A 22,680-nucleotide genomic window follows, 5' to 3' on the forward strand; every position below is an offset into this window, starting at 1 on the left:
AACGCAGATAAACAAACCCTAATATATACACGTGGTGTGATGGACAAGGAAGCGGTTTTTTTTTTAAGGGCCTGGCTCAAGGGCCCTAGTATTACATCAAGCTCAAGGAGATACTGGGACATGAACCCCAGACCTTGCGCTCATTAAGCTGAGCTTTGAACCACTGAGCTACGGCTTCTTGAGCTCGATTTTTCTGAGTTGCTCAGTAGCACCTGTGTCCACAACGTCAACTGACTGGATAATCATAATCACACAATCCGGTGCTCATGGTAGTTCTCACTCTATGGTGTTAAGATTGATAATCACACACTTTATATCAACCCAAATGAAGATGGGTTCCAATTCTTGAGTCTGGTTCCTCTCGTGGTTTTGTTCATCATAACATCTAAATGAGTTTTTCCTTGCCGCAGGCTTGCACAGAGATAAACCCACATCATTCTCTTTAATTCTTAAGTGCTGTGAAGCTGCTTTGAGACAATGTTTATTGTGAAAAACGCTCTAAAAATAAACTTGACCTTCTCCCATAAGTGGGCTTTTTTAAATTTTCACATGTACATTGGAGTATTAGAGAGAAATTATTTTTTTTCCCAGTAATGATAGGAAGCTGGGGTCAGCCCCAGGAGACTTGGAGATATGCTTAAGGGCCCAAGAGTGACAGTGGCTGCTTGGAGGAACCCCCAATCAACCCAAATACAATGCTTATAAAGTGTATATACAAGAGAATAACTTGAACATTTATCTTTTTTAAATTTTTTTTAAGAGTGTGTTCGCATTGAGCTTGTGTACAGTGTACAAAGTCACATAGAGTAGATAATTACATTGTTAATGGAGAAAATAAAACAGTCTTTTGTATTTGTCACATTTACATTACAGGACAATTAAATTCTTTCTTCACATATTCTAGCTATGACACAGCATAGATGGTTAATATGGTTAAACATTTTTTAATGGTCATTTCAGTCTATTCTTTTTAATCCACTGAATACTCAAAAGACCAATTAATTTTTTTTCAATACGCTATCATGGTCCTCAACATTTTTAGCAGCTGTTAAAATAGCTGTTCTGTTTTGTTTAAATTTGTTCGTCTAGGAAAGGAAGTAGCCTTATAAGTGCATTCACAACTCCGAGGTAATAAACAACCAATGTAATAAAAGAAATAGATAAAGACAACCTTTCTAGACAACCATTAACATGCACTGAAAAAATGTCCTCAGAGAAACTTGGTGCAATGTGTATAGTGTATTATGGCTTTCAGGGGGGTCAGAGACCTTAATGTCACTGACCGCCTTTATACAGTATATGTCACAAGTTTATATTCCCAAAGATCCTGTCTAAATGTTACATTTCTCTCAGCTTAATTACCAAAACTAAATTTTCATATTCCGGGATATTCTGAGGTAAACATTAATGAGGTCAGCTATCTAATCAACAATAATTCCGATAAAGAAATTGGTAATGCATTAATCAGTCTCATCCCACCCAAAGATAAAGTACTGCTATACATTCACCTAATCCTAAAAATAAACTCATCAATTTACAATTCATGGGGAATTTAATTCAGCACGGCTGGTTCATTTTGTGCACTGACCCTCTTACTAAAGCTAGTAAATAATCACTGGACCTGTTTTCTGCAGGCTCATCCCCAAACTGTGGTGGACAATAAATGGAAAATCTGTTGAATCCATGTGGGAATACTGGGTACAAGGTGTAATATACTCCGGACTGGATACCAGTCCATCATTGGATTCCATGCTAGTGGCAAGTTATCGCTCATGCACTCTGTGTTTTAGAATTGTTGGAAGCTAAAAGGAAACTGATAGATAGATAGATAGATAGATAGATAGATAGATAGATAGATAGATAGATAGATAGACAGACAGACAGACAGACAGACAGACAGACAGACAGACAGACAGACAGACAGACAGACAGACAGACAGACAGACAGACAGATAGATAGATAGATAGATAGATAGATAGATAGATAGATAGATAGATAGATAGATTATACTTTTAAAATAGTGTAAAGAAAAAGTAATGAACTTGAGTTCAAGTTATCTTTACACAACCCCCTGGGTCCTTTAAGCCCCAGTATTGCCACTAGTGGGCCCTTGAGCAAGGCCCTTAATTTTCAGTGTTCCAATTGTACAACTATTTTAACAAAGCAGTTTGATTACATTACAACTTTTACAATGCTAGTGAAAAAGAAGATGAGCGAGAGAAGGGAGGGGGAAAAACATCAATCATTAAATCAATAAAATAAAATAATAATAATAAAATAAAATAAAATCACATGCCAAAACTCAAAATATTACTTCAAAAGACATCGATATAATTGAGGTATGGAGTCCAAAAATTAGGTGAAAATCTTCAGTAGTCTGATAAGTAACACAGATCAAGAACTCTAAGTGAATTATTTCTCTAATAATCTTGTGCCATGCTTTTAAAGATGTGGGTTTGTCATTGACCCAGGTTGAATTGATCAATTTAATACTTGTAACAATATAATACAGTGCTGCTTTATAGAAATTAGGGTGTTGATGTTTATTTAGATTTCTAATGAGCAAGCCAGAGGCAACAGTGACAAAGAAAAAACCTCCATAAGATGACACAAGAAAGAATATGTGTACAAAATGTGTTGAAAGACTGTTCAGCATGAGTGTCATAATCTTTATTACATCTGCAGTTTTAATGTACAAGTCTACAGTATCCATGTGAGATCATCCAGGGAACAAGGGTGGAACGTGTGGGACCATTAACGAGACGACATACTTAAAAGGAAATGTATAATTGACATTTTATGGCATTTGGAATATGCTGTTATCCTGAGTGACTCACAACTGAGAAGTTAATGGTTAAGGGCCTTGCTCAAGGGCCCAGCAGCTTGGTAGTGCAGGTATTTTAAAATCCCTCATCTGTACTTTGTGTAACACAGAGATGCGTTAATGGACTTGACATTGACCTTGTCTACTTTTAAAATCAACTCCCTCCTTTTTACGGTGTTGCAGTTTCCGGTTATCATTAAAGTCTACACGTGGAACACTGTCTTTTTTTTTTTGTTGTTGTTGTACACAACACAATGTAGATAATAGAACCTAATGACCTCCTACTACAAGGCGTGCCAAAGGTGAATGACCTTAAAACCACGCACTGAACCTTGAGGAAAGGAACGAGTAAAGTGCCCTAATAGCAAACCTAATGTGAGAGAGGCTAAATTGCATTTCACCTAAAAATGAGTTTGCACTTATTTCTATTAATCAAAATTCCAAAGACTTTTCTGACTATGTTTTTATTGTTTTTGTCATTTCAGCTGAATCCATTGTTTATAAAATAATCCATGACCCATACAGTCATATTTGTATAGCTAAGACAAACAGAAATCCTGGTCAAGGAGAATGTTAAAAAAACAAACCCAGGCTGTTGATGTTTTCCTTGAAACCTGGCCTTGGGTTTGTCCGAATCACCAAGGAGAAACACCATTTTATCCACATGCATAAATTACATAATGGTACCATTTCCACCCTCCAACATCTCTAACTTTATGATAGGAGGCCTTTATTGCCAGTGGCTTTTCAGCAAATCAGTTTCCTTAGTTTCCCTCTCAAAGTTCATTGCTGTAACTTCATTGCTGTTCATTGCTGTTGACTCACCTGCCTGACATATTAACCAAGACATTTAAGAAAACGTGTAGTGTAACTATTACAAATATTCCTTATAACAAAAAAAAACAAAACCCAAACATTTCTGGTAGAGATGTAGATATTTAGATTTCATTCAGGGCAACCCTGGTCGCTCTCCATCACCTACATATGTGGATCTTGTGATTTATTGACTGACAGTGACAGCGGAAGGGAGGAGCATGTGGAGATTTTATTTGGTCAGCTACCACTGGAGTCCACAGCAGATTTTCCTCTAAACGCATCGAGTTTATTTTTAGTTACAACCCGATTCCAGCTTGAATTTGGGTTAAAGCATTACAGGGAGGGAGCTGTTTTTTTTTTCCTGTGTTGTATGAATTTCAGTATTTGTAATGGATGGTTTAAATGGAACTATCGATCCCAGATGTTTAGCCGAGCCACCAATGGCTTTGGATGTTATTAATCGTGAGTGTTTTTAATTGACTAATTGATTGCTGAATAAGCTTCGGCACCATGCCTACAGGTCAGACGTAATGTAGCTGTAATAATATTTGAATGGTAAATCATGTATGTTGATACTGTAAATGTAGTCTGTATACGATCTTAAATACACAACATTGCTTAACGAAACATTAATAAATGCTATACATACTGTACTATACTATGGATTTTCTTTTATTACGATAGAACGAAAAGTTATTGAGTTATTGCTAAATCTTGCTGAAGTTCATCGCTCATGCATGAAACCACTTATTCTATTCATGTGAATGAATAAATGATTAATCATTTTCACAGAGCTGGATGTGTTTGGGATTGCACTATACTCCATCCTGACTTTCATGGCCAGCATGTCATTATTGATATATTTGGAAGAGTGTTTTTACGTCTACAAAAACGTCTCATACCCAAAGAAAACCACTATCATATGGGTCAGCGGTGCTGCACCGGTAAGACTGTGTTTTTTCATTTTGCTTGTTTTTTCAACAACCTAATATCTAATCAAGTCGTGCAATGGAACGGCATGACATATTACATCTACCTGTCACTTCCAGACGATTGCTGTTATGTCGTGTCTTGGAATGTGGATCCCAAGAAGCACCATGATCACAGATATGACCTCTAACTCGTAAGACTCTCACTGTGAATGCTAAGAAAAGAGGTCACTGACCTGCAGAATTTAATATTTAACGTCTATTGCATATGAGGATTAAGGAGAAGTGTTAAATATCACAGCGTGACGACATTCTTGTTCTGTGTGTAGATATTTCGCAATTGTGATCTACAAGGTGCTGATCCTCCTGCTGGAAGAGTGCGGCGGTGAAGCGGCCTTTCTGAAGTACTCGGAGAACGAAACGTTCAGGATCAGCACGGGACCGTGTTGCTGTTGCTGCCCCTGCCTCCCGCGAGCGTCCATCACACGGTAAACTCGATCTAGTGTTCACAATCAGCCAGATCGGTCTGATTCCGCAGTGTGAACCTCACAGAAAAGCCACATACATAAATCTCTTGTTGAGAGTAAACAGTATTAATCCTAAAAACCATGCATGATGCTATAAAAGACTTGTGAGAACCTAACACTACTGATTGTTTAGGCGCACACTGTTCCTGATGAAGCTGGGATCGTTGCAGTACGCCATAATGAAGACAGCCCTTTCTGTATTCAGTATCGTTTTATGGACAAATGGAATCTTCGATGTTACTAATGTATGTAAAGTCATTACACGCAATCTCAGTACATGCATAGTGTATATAGTGTATATAGGGAATCCAAAATTCTTTATTTTCAAATCAGACATACGTTTGAATTGTCTGTTTTTTTAATAGCTTGTTCTTGGGTCACTTTTTTTTTTTTCTCTCTCGAAGTAATGAAAATATTAAAATGATGTACTATAGCATCTTTTAAATGTCAGAATAGATTCAATTCAACTTTATTGTCAATGCACATGTTATGGTACAAGGCAACAAAATACAGTTAGCATCCAACCAGAATTGTTAAATTGAAGAGTGAAAGTCGGTGCAAATAAGAGTAGTTAGCTAATCTATTGTTCTGAATTTTTTATGCAATAGAGCTTAGATATGAGAATTCAACTCATCTTATAACAAGATGAATAACATTGTGCCAAAAATTATTGCATAGCATCACAGTCTTCTGCTTTCCCAGTGCGCAGCAATAACCAGTGTTACTCATTAGCTTACTGCTAGGCCCTGATTACATTCTTCATTTAGATAATACTTCCATGGGTGGCAATAAGCCAATCCGTAGTATTAGAAAAAAAGGGAAATTTGCAGTGTCCGTGGATGGTAAAATCATCAGAGAGTGGCCATATGGGAATGAACAAACAGGTTTGAATTGACTGGGAGGCTTCTGGAACTCAAATAATGAGTTTTTACAACCGTGGTGAGCAGAAAACATCTCAAAATGCAAAGAATGGTTATTTGAATGAATGTGACCTTCCGGGCAGCCATTTTCTATCCTCATTTTCTGCTAGTCACTGAATGTTTTTTGTTTTCCGAACTATTCTGTATAAACTCTAGAGATTGTTATGTGTAAATCCATCCGTTTCTGAAATACTCATGCTAGCCTGGGACTGAGATAACATTAGCCATTCTGATGTTCTGCAGTGAACAATAAATAAAACATTATGATATATGTATAATTACTAGTCTGTCTTTACACAGCTGGACATAACAGGAGCTACAATCTGGATAAACCCATTCATAGGAATCCTGACTATTATTTCCTTGTGGCCAGTAGGCATCATGTTTATGCACATACGAAGAACACTAAGCAGCATCAAGATCATTCCCAAATATGCCATGTATCAGGTAAGTGCTGTCCAGTTGTTGTCTTATTTAAAGTTTGTCTGAAAGGAATTCTATAAATAGATGCAGTAGTATGCTTATCAGTGGGGTCTCAAATAGGACACTAGCTTTGTCCCATGATAAGACGTGAACATTATCAGTTATCAGTTCCAACCAGATAATTAACTTGTCACTGCTACTGTAGTGTTGCGTCATTCTATACTCTTACACTATATGGACAAAAAGTATTGGGACACCCGACTTTTTCACCCACACAATTGTATAGAATTTCTTTGGATGTGACAGAATTAAAGTTTACCTTCTTTTGGACTGGGCAGTGTTAGACGAACTGCACCAGCCATGTGGTTGAGTTAAAGTTAAAATATGACACCAGTAAAAGTAAAAGTGTCCTTGTTAACTTTGAATTAAGTAAAACTGCTAAAGTATTTGCCTTAAAATGTAATTAAGTATCCAAAGTACTATGATTTATTATGGCTATAATGTTCCTATTATAATTTTTGTCGCAAGACTCTTTGCTTAATCGACTCAGTTCATGTGAAAAGACTCAAATGTGACTCTCAGCGCATTGATCTATTAATAGTGTGATATTAATGACTCACACACTGACTGATATCTAATAAAATGATCATGAGCCCAAAACATTCTTTTCAACTACTTAAAACACTGAACTGCATGTGTTGTGCTAAGCACCAAGCCGCAATAAAACAAGTTCGAAACAGAGCATGTGCTCTACCCTGATTGGTGGATTGCTACGTGCTTGAACTTTTTATCTGCTCATAAATAAAAAGAAACACCAGGTTTCTCTTAATGTAGTTGAGTAAAAAAGATACTTGACTTCGACATGTAGTGAAGTTAAAGTAAAAAGTCTCCCCACATGGAAATACTTCAGTAAAGTGCAGATACGTGAAATAGCTACTTAAGTACAGTAACAAATCACATTTACTTTGTTACTGTCCACCACTGGAACTAGGAGACCCAAACCTGTTACAGCAGAGAACGTCCCTGTGCACAAGCCAGCTCTATGGAGATATGGTTTGAATGGTTTGGAGTGGAAGATCTCCTGCTATAGAGCTATAAGCCCTATTGAACATCTGGAACCCTGACTGCACTCCAGGCTTCCTCACATCACATCCATCAGTACCTGACTTCACACAAAGCTCCACAAGCACATTCCAAAATCTAGTGGAACATTTGGAGATAATAAAAGCAAATGGGGACTAAATGTGGAATAGGGTGTTTAAAAAGTGCACACGAGTCTTATGGTCAGGTGTCCAACAACTTTTGTCCATATAGTATATAAACATGTGTTATAATGTTTGGTTATCGTACTCTGAGATATATAATATGAATTCTTATTGTCCATATGAATTCAGCTGGTTTTGGTCCTGAGTCAGTTACAGGCAGCCATTATTAATATCCTGTCTCTTGATGGGACAATTGCCTGTTCGCCGCCCTTCTCGTCCACAGCGCGAGGATCCAGTGAGTATCTTTTTTTGTCATTTTTTATTTAACGTAACAAATAATAATTGTAAAACCCACATATAAGACTTTACTATTGATATTTAATATATTTAATATATTTATATATATATACACTAAATTCACTTTGTAAGGTTTGTGAAATTAGATTCAAAATAAAATAGAATATAATATACTTTATGGGAAAATAATCTGCATATTTAATAAGCGTTGTATTCCTCTCATACATGTGTACAACGTTTAATTTATTAAAGTCTGGTGTTTACATCTGTTGTATTGATTTCCACAGTAAAATCTATTGTATTAAAATCCATATGTATGCTGTAGTGCAGAATATTATCAAATTACACGTGCACCAAGTAGGTCACGTTATGCCAAACTTATGCATTCAGTGGGTCTAATGTTATGGACTCTGTTTCTGTATAGTGCTCAGTCAGCAGTTAATGATTGTGGAGATGTTTATCATTACGCTGGTGAACTGGACGCTGTATAGACGTCCGTATGATCCTGTCAAGCTGGAGCATTATGAGGGTGAAAATAACCTGGATGCTAAGGCCAGCTTGAAACGATGCTTGGATGAGGAACATGAGGCCTGATGAGGACATGAATATATATAATATATATTACAATTCTGTATCTTTTGTATTTGTGTTTTTGTATTTCAATATTTCATGTATGATGTGCAGTATAAAGTATTATAAATATAATAAAAAAAACACTATACACTGGAGGAGACTCTGCTATTATCACAACCTTCTCAGCTGTCAGAATTTCTTTCAGTTTTCTGACACACATTTTGCTTTTAGCACAATTTTAAAACCTTGAGTCACTAATATGAATGAAACACACTTTAGACCAAAGCAGTGCAAACAGCATAAATATGTAAAAATCTAAAGACAGACAGACAGACAGACAGACAGACAGACAGACAGACAGACAGACAGACAGACAGACAGACAGACAGATAGATAGATAGATAGATAGATAGATAGATAGATAGATAGATAGATAGATAGATAGATAGATAGAGAGCACTGAACTATACATCTATGTTTTTTAAACACTGTATTGTATATTATTTATGCTGTTTGCACTTCTTTGGATCTAAAGTATGTTTCCTGCAAATCTGTGACTCAAGCAAGTCTGTATGCTGTATAATTTATTATATATAAAATATATATAATATATATTGGAGAAAAACTATGTTAATATCCAGCATATCCAGAATCCAATTCTAGCACAAGTAACTTGTCTAAAGTTAAAAAATGTCAAATGGCAAAAATCTCTTGGACCTCTGGGGATTCTTAGACTCCTTATGAACAAACATTAACCATACTACTGAAAAATTACTTTTCCTTTTTACTAATTCATGTGCTCCAGATCCTACATTCTCCTTCCCTAATATAGTTTTCCACAGAAATTTAATACAGATTGCCATCAACTGCTTCTCGGAACTGCTGCTTTTAGCACAGTCCTTTATGGGTGCACTGAACATATTTTGATTTATTTATTAATAAAGACAATTTTTTTGATGTTTGTTTCTAATAGTGTACTGATCTTGTCAAATACTCTGGCTTTTTACCAATCAGGTCTAAAGCCCATGTATTTTCTATTATCAAGACACTTTATCCAGTCTTTTTCATATGACTGTTTTGGTGTACTTGTGTTATTACAATATCAGCTCTCAGATACAAATGCAGAAAATCCACATTGTATGATAAATAATGGAACCCCTCCATGAATAATACTAGTTTAATAACTGGAATAATACTTCCTTTTTTTTGAGGGAAATTGAAGGAATTCTAATATTACTATGTGTGTATTTTTGTGACACTTCTCTTCATAAATCTGAGAGACATCCAAGGTAATAGACCTGGATTACGTAATCCTATAGTCAGCCCTTTTTGACTGTTTTTTTTTTTCCCCCAATTCAATTATATTTATTCAATTCAATTCAATTCAATTCAATTCAATTTATTTTTTTTATTTGTAGGGCATTTTTAATAATGGACATTGTCTAAAAGCAACAGTGATAAAGAGGTTATAAAGTATAAAAGAGTATTTAGTGCTTATTAGCTTGTTCCTTATAATTGTAAGTTTGTCCTTGATTAATGAGCCAATGGAATTTGTGGAAGAGAAAACTTACTGAGATATTTTGAGGAAGAAACCTTGAGAGGAACCACAATCAAAAAGGAACCCATCCTCATCTTGGTGGCACTGAATGTCCATTTATTACATCATTGTTGAGTTGTGCAGTTCAGTGGTAAAATTCTCACTAGACATGATTGCTGCAATCTTAATTGCCTACAGCCTACAGTACGATGTTCGGCTTTGTCTTGTGTTACACCAAATCTGCAATGAAATTAAGAGTGTAGATTAGCTTTAAAATGAATGGAGACCAGTTTTTTGAAACTCTGCAGCTTGAATGTGACATTTCAGATCCATGTAAAGATCCAGAACCCTTTCTGATAAGACGATTTTCTGGGTATTTTTACTGTAATCCGATTCCGAGTGTGAACGTTCCTCACCACTTGTTGCACTGATTCTATTAAATTATGCATTTGTGTTCATGCAACTCACCAATTTTTTATTTTGTTATAATTATTTTGGTGCCATTTTTATTATATATAAAATATCACACCACCTGCAAGTCTCAGGTTCAGTACCGAAGTGCACTTTATGGTACACGTGACAGCATTCACATTATCCATTTCACACTTTTTATGTGAACTGTGCTCTGTTATGGACTAAGCTGCCAGTGTGAAAGCAGCCTAAGACTGCAGAATACATGGTCCCTGTTTAGCTCCTGTCAATCTTGATGGCGTAAATGAGTTACTATTTACGGAAGAGCGCCACCTCTGGCCAGATGCCTCCTGTCACGTGTAATGGATTACCCCGAGCTCGCCTTGGACAAAAAATAAACCTACAGTGAAGCAAACAGGCGAAACAGAAAGTACAGTTTTCTGAGGTTCTGTACGCCACCATGAAGCTGTTGAACTTCTTGATGAAAGATGTCACGCACAAAATCGAGTATTATTCACGATTCTCGCCCTCTCCGATGTCTATTAAGCAGTTTTTGGATTTTGGTGAGTAGCCCATGACGCACGGTTTGGTCCCAAGTTGTTCCAGACCTTCAGAGAAGTGAATACTGGGGTAGATTAACTTTTAACAGAGATCTTTCAGAATGGTCTAGATTACAGTCTTATTATACTGAATATGAGTTCATATTAGATTTATAGTCCCAGTATTCTGAGTATGAATGTGGAGTCCTGCGCTGTTTGGGAAGCTCTGTTTACGCACAGTTTAATGATGATGATGATGATGATGATGGAGATGACTCATAATGTGGTAAAATACAGACTTTGGAAAGGCACAGCATTAAGTTTTGTAATTACTGATACACTTAAATGATTGCATTTCTGTTGCCACGTGTGTGAAATTTGGCATAATTAAATGTTCTTGCTTCATTATAATTGTTTCATCATCATCATATTATGTGATGAAGATCAACCAGTATCCCTGTTATTTTGTGTATTACTTTATCATCATCCTGTAACTGCGAAGTGATAGTTCACTTGTTTAGGCATTAGACTTTGAACCAGAAGGTCATACGTTTAAATCCCACCCCCCCACCACGCCTAGCACCTTGATCAAGGCCCTTAACCCTAAACCACTCATTTGTAACTGTAAGTCGTTCTGGATAATGGTGACTGCCACATACCATAATTGTAACTGTAACTTTAAGCCTAATTTATTAGACAATTGTCAAAGCTAAAGTAACACCAGGATTTCCTCAGACCAGGAAGTGTTAATATGATGCACAAGCTTTTTATATCTGCTTGGCCATAAGTGGTGGATCATTGAATACAATTCTCAGAAGGGTGTGAGTTCAAATCCCAGGACCACCAAACTGCCACTTTTAGGCTCTTGAGCAAGGAGTAAGTACTAGTTGTAAGCTGCTCTGGATGAGGGTCTACCAAATGCCCAAAATGCAAGTTAATGTCAAATTGCCCCTTAATTTGCTTATATAATTTGTATTATACTTTGAGTATTTTGTATAACTGTACTACTATAATTACATTTATTCATACACTTAAATACTGCTAATATTTTTCTAGTGTACATTTAGTGTACAAATGGTTCTTCTGATGTCGAGCATACATCTTTTGTGTATTAAAGCATAAATATTGTCATGTAAAACATCTTAATAACAGACTATGCATGACATTGAGAAAGCAAATATATGCTTTTTGTTTAAGTAGGCTTACAATTTATGTATTTACATTTAGGGCATTTAGCAATAAAATTATTATTTAGGGCATTTTTCAATAAAAAGCATTTCTAGGATATTCTTTGCATGCGTTTATGTTCTCTCTCTATATGTAGGACACTGTTTATGCGCTTAACTCTACTTCATTTTAGCTAGCAGGAATGTTGCACAGCAGCAAACCGCTGCCAAACACCTAATTACAGAGGGACAAAGTTGTAAAATCCGGCATTTTGCATTAGTCGACTTTCATTTACATAACATGCAAGTTACCACATGGAGGAGTTATCAAGTCTATTCCTGCAGAGTTGTTGCCCCGCATGGTTTCATATTTCTTTTTAGTTCTAACGCACCGTGTCAGGCCTACATTATTGAAAATAACTGTAGTACTGTAGAGAGAGCATTATTCACACGTTCAGTTGAGTCTTTTACGACTGAAGGATTTTCCATTTTCTGTAAAATATAAATCATTTTTATATAATATTTATCTATTGAATATGCTATTTCCAGACCTATTGAGTTTAAGGTTTAGATGAAAGTGATGTTGTTTATCATCTAAATAGTTTCTCTCTATGTGTCAGGTGACTTAACTAAAGATAGTAAAAGTGTATGCTGATACCAACATTTGATGTGGAGCACTTTCCTGGCAAGACTACTAGACTCTGACCTTTAAGGTGGAACACTTTGAGGGCCAGCACTGGGACAAATTCAGGTTTCGATAAACTCGATAAATGTACAATAACCTACACACACTCTTTCTCTTGTTCAGGTAGAGAGAATGCTTGCGAAAAGACCTCATATATGTTCCTAAGGAAAGAACTGCCGGTTCGTTTGGCCAACACCATGAGAGAAGTCACTCTGCTGCCGGCCAAGCTGCTAAACCAGCCGTCTGTCCAGCTGGTCCAGAGCTGGTGAGAGGCAGGGCTTCATGAGGGCAGATGATGGACACAATCATCAACAGCCTCATAAAGAAGCACACATAGTAGACACAAGAGCAGCACATTTTGAATAAAAAATCGATCGCTCAATCCAAATCGAGTTTCAATCCTGGCAATTGATCAGATTTTTACAAGGTTCCTGATATTCTTATAGATTTAATGTCGAATGAAGATTTACCATGTAGGCTTTATAGTAGAAGCCGGCTTGGAAATAGACAATAGAGTAGATCCTGGGTGCCACCTAGAGGAGTGGAAGTACTTTGCAGAGCTTTTATTGTAGAGCTAGACCTAGAGCTTGTGTTCAGCGTTCAGCTGATTAAATGGTGGACTGGCAAAGCTTGCTAAGGGCATCAGATAAATGTTATATATATATATATATATATATATATATATATATATATATATATATATATATATATATATATATATATATATATATATATATATATAGTTCAGACCAAAAGTTTGGACACACCTGCTCATTCAAAGAGTTTTCTTTATTTTCATGACTATGAAAATTGTAGATTCACACTGAAGGCATCAAACATGTCTAACAACTGAAAAATGTCATATTGTAGGTTCTTCAAAGTAGCCATCAAGAGAATGCCAAGAGTGTGCAAAACAGTAATCTAAGCAAAAGGTGGCTACTTTGAAGAACCTAGAATATAACATATTTTCAGTTGTTTCACACTTTTTTGTTATGTATATAATTCCATATATAATTCCACATGTGTTAATTCATAGTTTTGATGCCTTTAGTGTGAATCTACAATTTTCATAGTTATGAAAATAAAAAAAACTCTTTGAATGAGCAGGTGTGTCCAAACTTTTGGTCTGTACTGTATATATAATTAATATATATATATATATATATATATATATATATATATATATATATATATATATATATATATATATATATATATATATATATATATATACATACATACATACACACACACACACACACACACACACACACACACACACACACACCTCTGTTTTTAAGTCACGGTTTGATTTAATTTCGTACGGTTTGGGGGAAGAAATGCAAAACATAAAATTGCTTGTCGTTTTTTATTAACGCAGTTTATTATTATTTATATTATTATTTATTTATATTATTCATTTGTGAACATCAACAGTTAACATTTTTAATACAATTTTAAATTAAATGCCCGCTTGGTTAAATAATATATTAAATTATATTTTATTATATTTTACAAAAATAAAATAAAACAAATCAAACACTTTTTATCATATTGATTAAATTGAGTAATCAATTAAAATGGCACAAATTAAATCGATTAAATGAAATAAAATGAATGGAAAATATAATTAAGTACTTTACGTTGGTTAGACCCCATTTCAGTAATACAGATGAGTGTGTAAGTGTGTGTGTACCCTGATTGGTGGATTGCTGCGTGTTTGACCAGTTACGTTTTTACCCACTCATATATAAAATGGAACGACTGATTCCACAAAATATAGTTGAGTAAAAAGACATTTTTTTCCGTTTATAAACAGGGGATTACTGTATTTCAGTAAAGTGCAGACACATGAAAAAGCTTCTAAGTACAGTAACAGATTTATTTTACCCTCTTACTGACCACTGTGAATCATCCAGGCTTTAGATGATACCTGTGAGATTCTTGTTCTTCTGCATGTGAGATTACAATAATCCAATAATCATTTTTTATAATCTAAAAATGCTTCATTTTTTCCCCCAGGTACAGTCAGAGCTTTGAGGAGCTGTTAGACTATGAGAACCGGAGTCCAGAGGATCCTCACACCCTTAATGAGTGAGTCACTAAAAGCTGTTTGGGTAAAGCTTGTGATATGAAAATCTTTTTGGCTTACAGTGAGGGGGTATGATAGGAACTGGATAGGAATGTCTCAATCACAAAAATCTCAGATTGCTAATACTGTTTGACTGTGTCCATCTCACACCCTTCAGTTTTACAGATTACCTTAGACTTTTTCCTGGACAGCAAAGTGGCATTACATGTTCTATTGCAACCTTGTAGTCTATTTAAAACAATCCATCATGTGTTTGCTGCCTGACTGACCCCAAACCATCTTGTTGACCAGGTTACGTGGAAATTTCTCCACATACCACCCCTCAATCCAGACAGGGTCCTTTTTTTTCACCTTTAATTGGGGTCTTTAAGATTGCTGCTATGTCTGAGCGCTCCTATCAGAACTGAGAGGATTTAGCTCACGGTGACAGAGCTTTGACAGAGCTTTCCATCAAAGTACACAAGCCCCTATAGAACAGTAAAATCTCAATCCACAAAGAGGTAATATATACAAGGTTGTATCATAATGTTCGAAACTTTATCTATGTTTACACACTATCACCTTCAAAATAGTCCCCTTGCACAGCAATATGGCGTTCCCAACGTTCCTGCCACCTCTGAAATATCTTCTGGAAATCTTTTTTCCCGAAAACGGCGAACTTCGAGCTGGATCCTTATCCTCAGGAAGAGGGCAAAGTACGCAGGAGCCAAATCTGAGAAGAAGAGTGGATGTGGAAGTGAGATCTTGTTGTTTCCTAGCGAGAAACTCACGTGTGAGGAGAAAATCTCAAGAGTGCGCACGTGGTCAGAATAGCAGACGTGGTAACGCACGTGGTCAGAATAGCACCAGTTGCACAGCTCCTGAAGTACATAGGACAAAGTCTTTTGGCACAAAGGTTGGTGCTCCCTGTGACTGTGCGTGCAGCCTTAATTTATATTCAAATGCTTTGTTTATTGATTAGTTGTTCTAAATTAAATGCAAAGCAAAACACATTTCAGGTGTAAACGTTTTTGAGTTTGTTGCTGGGTTTGAAATGCATTGAAACCAACCAATTATACAAATTGTATAAACATGTGCTTTTTTTTTTTTTTTAAAGCTGATTGGCACCAGATTTAGTGGATTTCAAACTCAGCCACACATCAACAAAACCTTCTACCACCAATAGTCCAGTTGAGCAAACATAAAATCTACATACTGCTAGTGCTGTTAGAAATGCACACATGTGACACATGATTCAAGTCTCGTCCAGTCTCAAAGGCTTAATTCTCAGATATCCTGGATAATAGACAGCTTTAAAATGCACCATGCTTTTTTTTCCATACAGTTTCTTAGACATCCTGCTACAAATCCGGAACAGACACAATGATGTGGTTCCCACCATGGCTCAGGGAGTCATCGAGTACAAGGAGATGTTTGGTTTCGACCCTTACATCAGCAGCCATGTGCAGTATTTCCTGGATCGGTTCTACACCAGTCGCATCTCCTTCCGCATGCTCATCAATCAGCATAGTGTGTGGCTTCATACACAAAACAAAATAACTGCAGCATGCATCGTGTAATGTAGTAGAGTTTAAAATGATCTAATTATTAAATTAGATCAGACATCGGCCACTTTAATATACAAATATCCTACCTAGTCTTTTTCTATTCTTCAGTTGACCAGTTTGTGTGAACCTTTTACTTACCTTTGGCTCGGACTCGTGTTCTCAGCTGAGATTAGTGGGAACCCAATATGGTCTAGTATTCCATCCAATTTAAGGTCAAACACGCAGTGCATTCTGACAAGCTTTTTGTTTTAGAACGTTTAGTTGCTACAACCTCTCTGTCACCTTGATCCAGTATGGTACGTCTCCACTCATCAAGCTGTTTCTGCCCACAGAATTGGCATTCGGAATATGTTTTTGCATTTTTCACACCATTCATTGTAAACACAAGATTTAAATGTGTGAATATACACTGAAATACACAAACCAGCAACAGCCTATAACATCCATGCCACCACTGCAGAGGTATAAAGAGTACCTAAAAATCATACCTAAATAGAAGTATAGATACCTTACTACCAAATGCCTATTGATTGAAAACAGCCACTTACAACATGCCAGAATAAAACAGAGATAAAACAATTCGGTCAAAAAAGGGATCTTCAATTAGATAAAATTACACTATATGACACAAAGTAGAAAAATCCTTAGTATTCAATGGACAAAATATTAGAAATGGTAAAATATTAAAGAAAATGTTATTGATAATGGTCAGTTAAATAAAATATAGTGGAGTAAAAAAGTACATCTATTGAATTATAAATGTATTAGAGAGTAAAAGTTGTTTATATCTTTTAAAACTAGAAAGTAACAAAAAAATTACTCAACTACAGTAATAAAGTTCATTTACTCAAATACTTAACATCACTGTCGAAAGGATCACAGTTTGTGATCAAATATATGATATTAACATTAACTATTATGCATTGCACTGCTGCCACGTGATTGACTAATTGGATGATCGCATGATTAAGCAGGTGTACAGGTGTTCCTAAGAAATTAGCTGGTGCGATTTTATGTGTATTTTTGTCGGATTTCAAATATCAAATGTTTAGTAGTTTTATCTGCATCCTATTTCAGCCCTCCTCTTCAGTGACGGCATTGACCACGCCCATCCCAAGCACATCGGAAGCATTGACCCAAACTGCAACGTGGTGGAGGTAGTGAGGGGTATGACCCGAAATAAACCTGCCGTGGATAAGAACATCCTACCTGTTATTTCAGTCTCAGTAGCCTTTATATTTATATACTGTGGCATCAGTTGTCTCATACGTGACCGTCTTCTTGTTCGTCTCCTGTTTCAGATGCATACGAGACTGCAAAGATGCTCTGTGAACAGTATTACATGACAGCACCTGATCTGCACATCCAGGAATTCAACTGTAAGCTTATGACACATTACTGTGCATATCATTGTTACCGTTATTATATTATTATACAACCCTAATTCCAGTTGGGATACTGTGAAAACTGTAAATAAAAACAGAATGCAATGATTTCACAATAAAACAAATGAAAACGACATCAGCTGATTGAACTGAGAATGCATACAACTTTAAGAAAAAAGAGGTCATTTTGAATCTGTAACTACAAAAAAAAAAAAAAAAAAAAAAAAAGTAGGGACAGGACCATGTTTACTACTTTGTAGCACATCTTCTGTCAGTATACATTTGAATACTGAGGAGACCAGTTGCTGAAGTTTTGGAAGAGAAATATTGTTCCATATGTGTCTGGTACAGGATTATATCTGCTTAACAGTTCTGGGTGTTCTTTGTTGTGTTTTTCGTTTCATGATGTGCCAAATTTTTTCCATTGGTGAAAGGTCTAGACTGCAGAAAGGTTTGTTCAGCATTCAGCATGTCTTGCATTGATTTCCGTCCTTGTCCCTTGTGCACAGAGATTTCCCCAGATTCTTTGAAACGTTTGATATTGTTGACTGTTAATGATGAGATATTCAACTGTTTTGCAATTTTATGTTGAGGAACATTATTCTGAAATTGTTACACCATTTTTAGACATGGTCTTTCACAGATTGGTGAAGTTCTGTCCATCTTTACGTCTAAGAAACTCTGTCTTGCTAAGACTTTCTTTCGGCTTCTCCCATTAGGGGTCGGCACAGCGGACCATCCGCATGTTTGATTTGGCACATGTTTTTACGCTGGATGCTTTTCCTAACGCAACCCTCCCAATTTATCCGGGCTTGGGACCGGCACTAAGGCTTGTGCAACCCTAATCGCTGGGGTTGGTTCCTACTGTATATCCGATCATCTGTTGTCAATTAACCTCATTAGTTGTTTAATTTGATATGAAACTGATTTATTTGAATAACAATACATTTTTCTAGACTTCAGTTGCCAACTGTTTTGAAGCCATTAAATTCAAAATTACCTCTTTTTTCCTTAAAAGGGTCAAAATGTTTAAACATTTAATATCTATTCTAATATGAAATAATAAATTTAATAAAATATGGGTTTGTCAGATTTTGAAATCATTGCATCCTGTTTTTATTTACATTTTACAGTGTCCCAACATTTTTGGAAATGGGGTTGTATTGATATTTTTTTTACAAGGTATTATCTGATAGCAAATGAGTAATAGCCAAGCTATGGCCTGCACTTTTCACAGTATAGCTGAGCTTTGAAATGTTTTTTACTCCATTTCACACAAAAGAAACCGTTCCTTTTTTTTTTTTTTTGCATTTATAACCTAATGTCCGTAAGTGCTGTCAAATGAGCTTGCAATAAAAAATGAGCTCTCAATTTGATTTTCAGCATCATCCACATCCACACTAGTCTCAGTCTTATGAATGGTAACTGACAAGACTGAAATGATATTCAGGGATAGGTAACCTTAGGTTGGTTTTAGTATCAGTTGAAGTAAAGTATTGGCAGAAAATCTCATTTTTGCTCAACCCCAGACTGCTTTTCCTCAAACACTGCACAGTAAAGGCATATCATAAAGATCAGAGCTCCAAGCTAGACCAAAAATGGTTTATATTCTTTTTATATATCAATAGTATATCATTTTTCTTTAGATTCCATAAGAATACAGATTTCAATGAGTGTTTATTGAGAAATTATAAATACCAAGAAAGAAATAACATTCCATATTAATATCCAAATATTATTTAGCATAATATAGAAATTATTCTGATTATTCAGGATAATATTCAGGACAGTAGTTTTCTTTTTTTAACCCTAACTTTTCTAATCTATTTTTTTCCATTAAAAAAGCTAGATTTTCTTATTAAGCAAAGTTCTTTCAAAGACTTACCCATGTGTGTCAACTTCATAATGTTTAAAGGCAAGACCCCTAATAAGCCCATCCAGGCGGTCTACGTTCCCTCCCATTTGTTCCACATGCTCTTCGAGCTTTTCAAGGCAAGTAGTTACACACAAGGTTACACGGTCTGGAGTTATTATGTGTTTAGACAGTGAAAGTAATTAGAGTTCATATGTATTTTATTTGTAGAACTCCATGCGAGCAACTGTGGAGCTTCATGAGAACAACACTGAAGGACTTCCCCCTGTGAAAGCTCTTGTAACTTTGGGAAAAGAGGATCTCTCCATAAAAGTATGTTCCATAAGAAAAGCTCATCACAATAACACCACTTTTCAGCTGTAACAGTAATGTACGCTCGTACAAGAGATTCAAATACTGTAAATTCTGTATATTTATTTGCTCATCCTTGGCAGATGAGTGATAGTGGAGGGGGTGTACCCTTAAGGAAGATTGACCGCCTTTTCAACTACATGTACTCCACAGCTCCGACGCCAGTCCTAAATCAGAATTCTTCACAAAACGCTGCTCCGCTGGTAGCCTCAAACACTATGCAAATGCAATGCTTTTGTAGGAAAACACATAGAAGCATTAACACACTATTCCATAATGCAGGCTGGTTTTGGCTACGGTTTGCCGATCTCCAGACTCTACGCACGGTATTTCCAGGGTGACCTGTGCCTTTACTCCATAGAGGGAATAGGAACTCATGCAGTCATCTATCTGAAGGTGTGTGGTTGTACATCTACCATATTTAACCATATTTAACATTCAAACATGATTTAAGCTTCATGGGTGTTGGGTTTGTTTTTACAGTTAGAGCTTTTTACAGTAGGATAGGGGTTTAATCTGGTTTACATTAGACTGTGTGTGTGTGTGTGTGTGTGTGTGTGTGTGTGTGTGTGTGTGTGTGTGTGTGTGTGTGTGTGTCAGAGATGAGAACTCAAGCAGTTTGCCACAGAGTGTGTGAACCCAAGTGTCCAAGAGACAGAATTAAACAGGTTGATAGTTCCATATCAAGGGCCAAGTGTAGGAAACCATAAAGTCAGGTCCAAAGGCACAGAGCAAAAATCAGTCACATTTTAAAATAGGAATACAACAAAGACTCCTTAAGAATTTAGGGAAAAAAGCTCAAAGTTTTCCTGTGGCAAAAGTCAAAACTGCACAAACTATTTCTTCTCTCTGCAAATAGCAAAGGACTTGGTGAAGGCTATAGGTAGCTAATGAAGGACACTGGGACACAATGGCGACATCTAGTGGATAAAGTACCACAAGGAAAGAAAACAAATGGGTATAAATATAGAAATTATATTTATCAAATATAATTTAAAAAATATATATATTTAATAAAATAAGTACAGAATAAAAAAAATTTTTGTCACTTGGAATACATGTAGAAATGCATGTTTTTATTTGTCATCGTTATTTGTTTAAAAACAAAATATTAAAAAAAACCTTTTGAATGCCTGTGACAAATTCAAATGAAAATGCGATTGGTCTCACACACAAACAGTAATGCATAAAGATCTATCTAATCTTGGCAGTGCAAATACCAATTCATTTTGGATAGAAGTGAAACACTCATAAACTCTAACTCTAATCCACAGGCTCTGTCCAGCGAGTCTTTCGAGCGACTCCCGATCTTCAACAAGTCAGTGTGGAGACATTACCAGTTAGGGCCAGAAGCGGATGACTGGAGTAACCCCAGAAGTGACCCACGGGACGCATCTACATTCAAAACAAACAAATAGACTGACACTTTCCGCATATCAGTTACAGCCACCTGGAGTGTGTACGCTTAGTTCGAACAGTGAACTGCAGATTCTGGAGATTTAGTTACATCACAATATTGTCACTTGTAATTCATTAATCTTGAGTAACTGCTTTATTTTCGGTATCTTTATAACCGTGGGTGTACACTGTACACTGGGTGTAAAGATGAGAATGCAGCTTGGATGGAATGGCAGTTTATCTCCACTCTTCTGGGATGTTCTGTAGATTTTGAAGTGTGGTTCAGCAAATTAGTAAAAGTCAGGTACTGATGTGGAGGCCTGGGGTGCCGTCAGTGATATCAGAGCTCTATAGCAGGTCACTCAAGATTTTACACTTCAACCCATGTAAAGTATATCTTCATGGAGCTGGCTTTGTGCACAGGGGCATTGTCATGCTGGAACAAGTTTGGGTCTTTTAGTTAAGGTGAAAGGAAACTACCGCATCCTATACATTTGTGTACCTCCATCTTACTGGTTACATTTGGAGAAAAACACCATATATACCTGAAAAAAATCAGGTGTCCCAATACTTTTGTCGATACATACATGTACATACAAAGAGATAAATTCCTTCTGGAAATGTAGAATACTAGAGGCATTTTTCAAATTTGTGGTTGCCACAGCTTGCTTTTATCATCGCTATTAAGAAATTGGTGGAGATGTATATGCATCACACATTTAAGTCACTTTAGGACTGTGCATTTGAGTATTTTATTGATAATAGATGAATCGATATGATGGTAATATTATCAAGTGTATAAACTCCTGGTTTATCATGAATCTTATAACATTTACATCTAGAAATCGGTTCTTGAGATGAGATATATATTCTTACGTATACAATACAGTTATATGCATAACGAGCTGTTCAAATTCTTTTAGACGTAGCTGGAAATTTGGTTTTACTGCACAGACCACATCAGTTTGTTGGCCAAATGCACACCAACGAAAAGAAAAACAACTTGTCAGATGTATAAAGAGTGCTATAGCTGAAAATCATACTTGAGTAAAAGTATAGATACCTTACAGCAAAACTTCATTATGAGGTAAAAATCACCAATTTCAATGTGTCCTGATTAAAAGTCTTCGAGTATCTGATTTGAACTGTACTTTCACAGTATTGGACTCATATTGAACAAA

At 36.1% G+C, this 22,680-nt stretch overlaps 2 protein-coding genes across 3 annotated transcripts; both read left to right on the plus strand.

The window, feature by feature from the left end:
* The first annotated feature begins 3,832 nt into the window (after positions 1 to 3,832).
* On the plus strand, positions 3,833 to 8,620 carry LOC310738500 (organic solute transporter subunit alpha-like). The gene is made up of 8 exons (XM_083563482.1): positions 3,833 to 4,103; positions 4,434 to 4,585; positions 4,691 to 4,764; positions 4,900 to 5,058; positions 5,231 to 5,342; positions 6,318 to 6,464; positions 7,835 to 7,940; positions 8,367 to 8,620. The coding sequence occupies exons 1-8, from the start codon at positions 4,031 to 4,033 to the stop codon at positions 8,534 to 8,536; spliced, it is 993 nt and encodes a 330-aa protein (XP_083419608.1). The 5' UTR covers positions 3,833 to 4,030; the 3' UTR covers positions 8,537 to 8,620.
* A 2,167-nt stretch (positions 8,621 to 10,787) lies between these two features.
* pdk3b (pyruvate dehydrogenase kinase, isozyme 3b) lies at positions 10,788 to 22,638 on the plus strand. Of its 2 annotated transcripts, none has more exons than XM_083564628.1 (11): positions 10,788 to 11,026; positions 12,977 to 13,118; positions 14,876 to 14,947; positions 16,270 to 16,454; positions 17,570 to 17,659; positions 17,794 to 17,871; positions 19,793 to 19,869; positions 19,961 to 20,062; positions 20,185 to 20,304; positions 20,384 to 20,497; positions 21,376 to 22,638. In XM_083564628.1, the coding sequence occupies exons 1-11, from the start codon at positions 10,924 to 10,926 to the stop codon at positions 21,517 to 21,519; spliced, it is 1,227 nt and encodes a 408-aa protein (XP_083420754.1). In that variant the 5' UTR covers positions 10,788 to 10,923; the 3' UTR covers positions 21,520 to 22,638. The 2 variants fall into 2 exon arrangements, with proteins under 2 accessions (XP_083420754.1, XP_083420755.1); XM_083564629.1 differs by lacking the exon at positions 10,788 to 11,026 and adding an exon at positions 11,636 to 11,935 and having other exon boundaries at positions 12,981 to 13,118.
* The last annotated feature ends 42 nt before the right edge of the window (positions 22,639 to 22,680 follow it).

Source organism: Silurus aristotelis (assembly GCF_946808225.1).
Source record: "Silurus aristotelis genome assembly, chromosome: 16".
Classification (NCBI taxonomy): Eukaryota; Metazoa; Chordata; class Actinopteri; order Siluriformes; family Siluridae; genus Silurus; species Silurus aristotelis.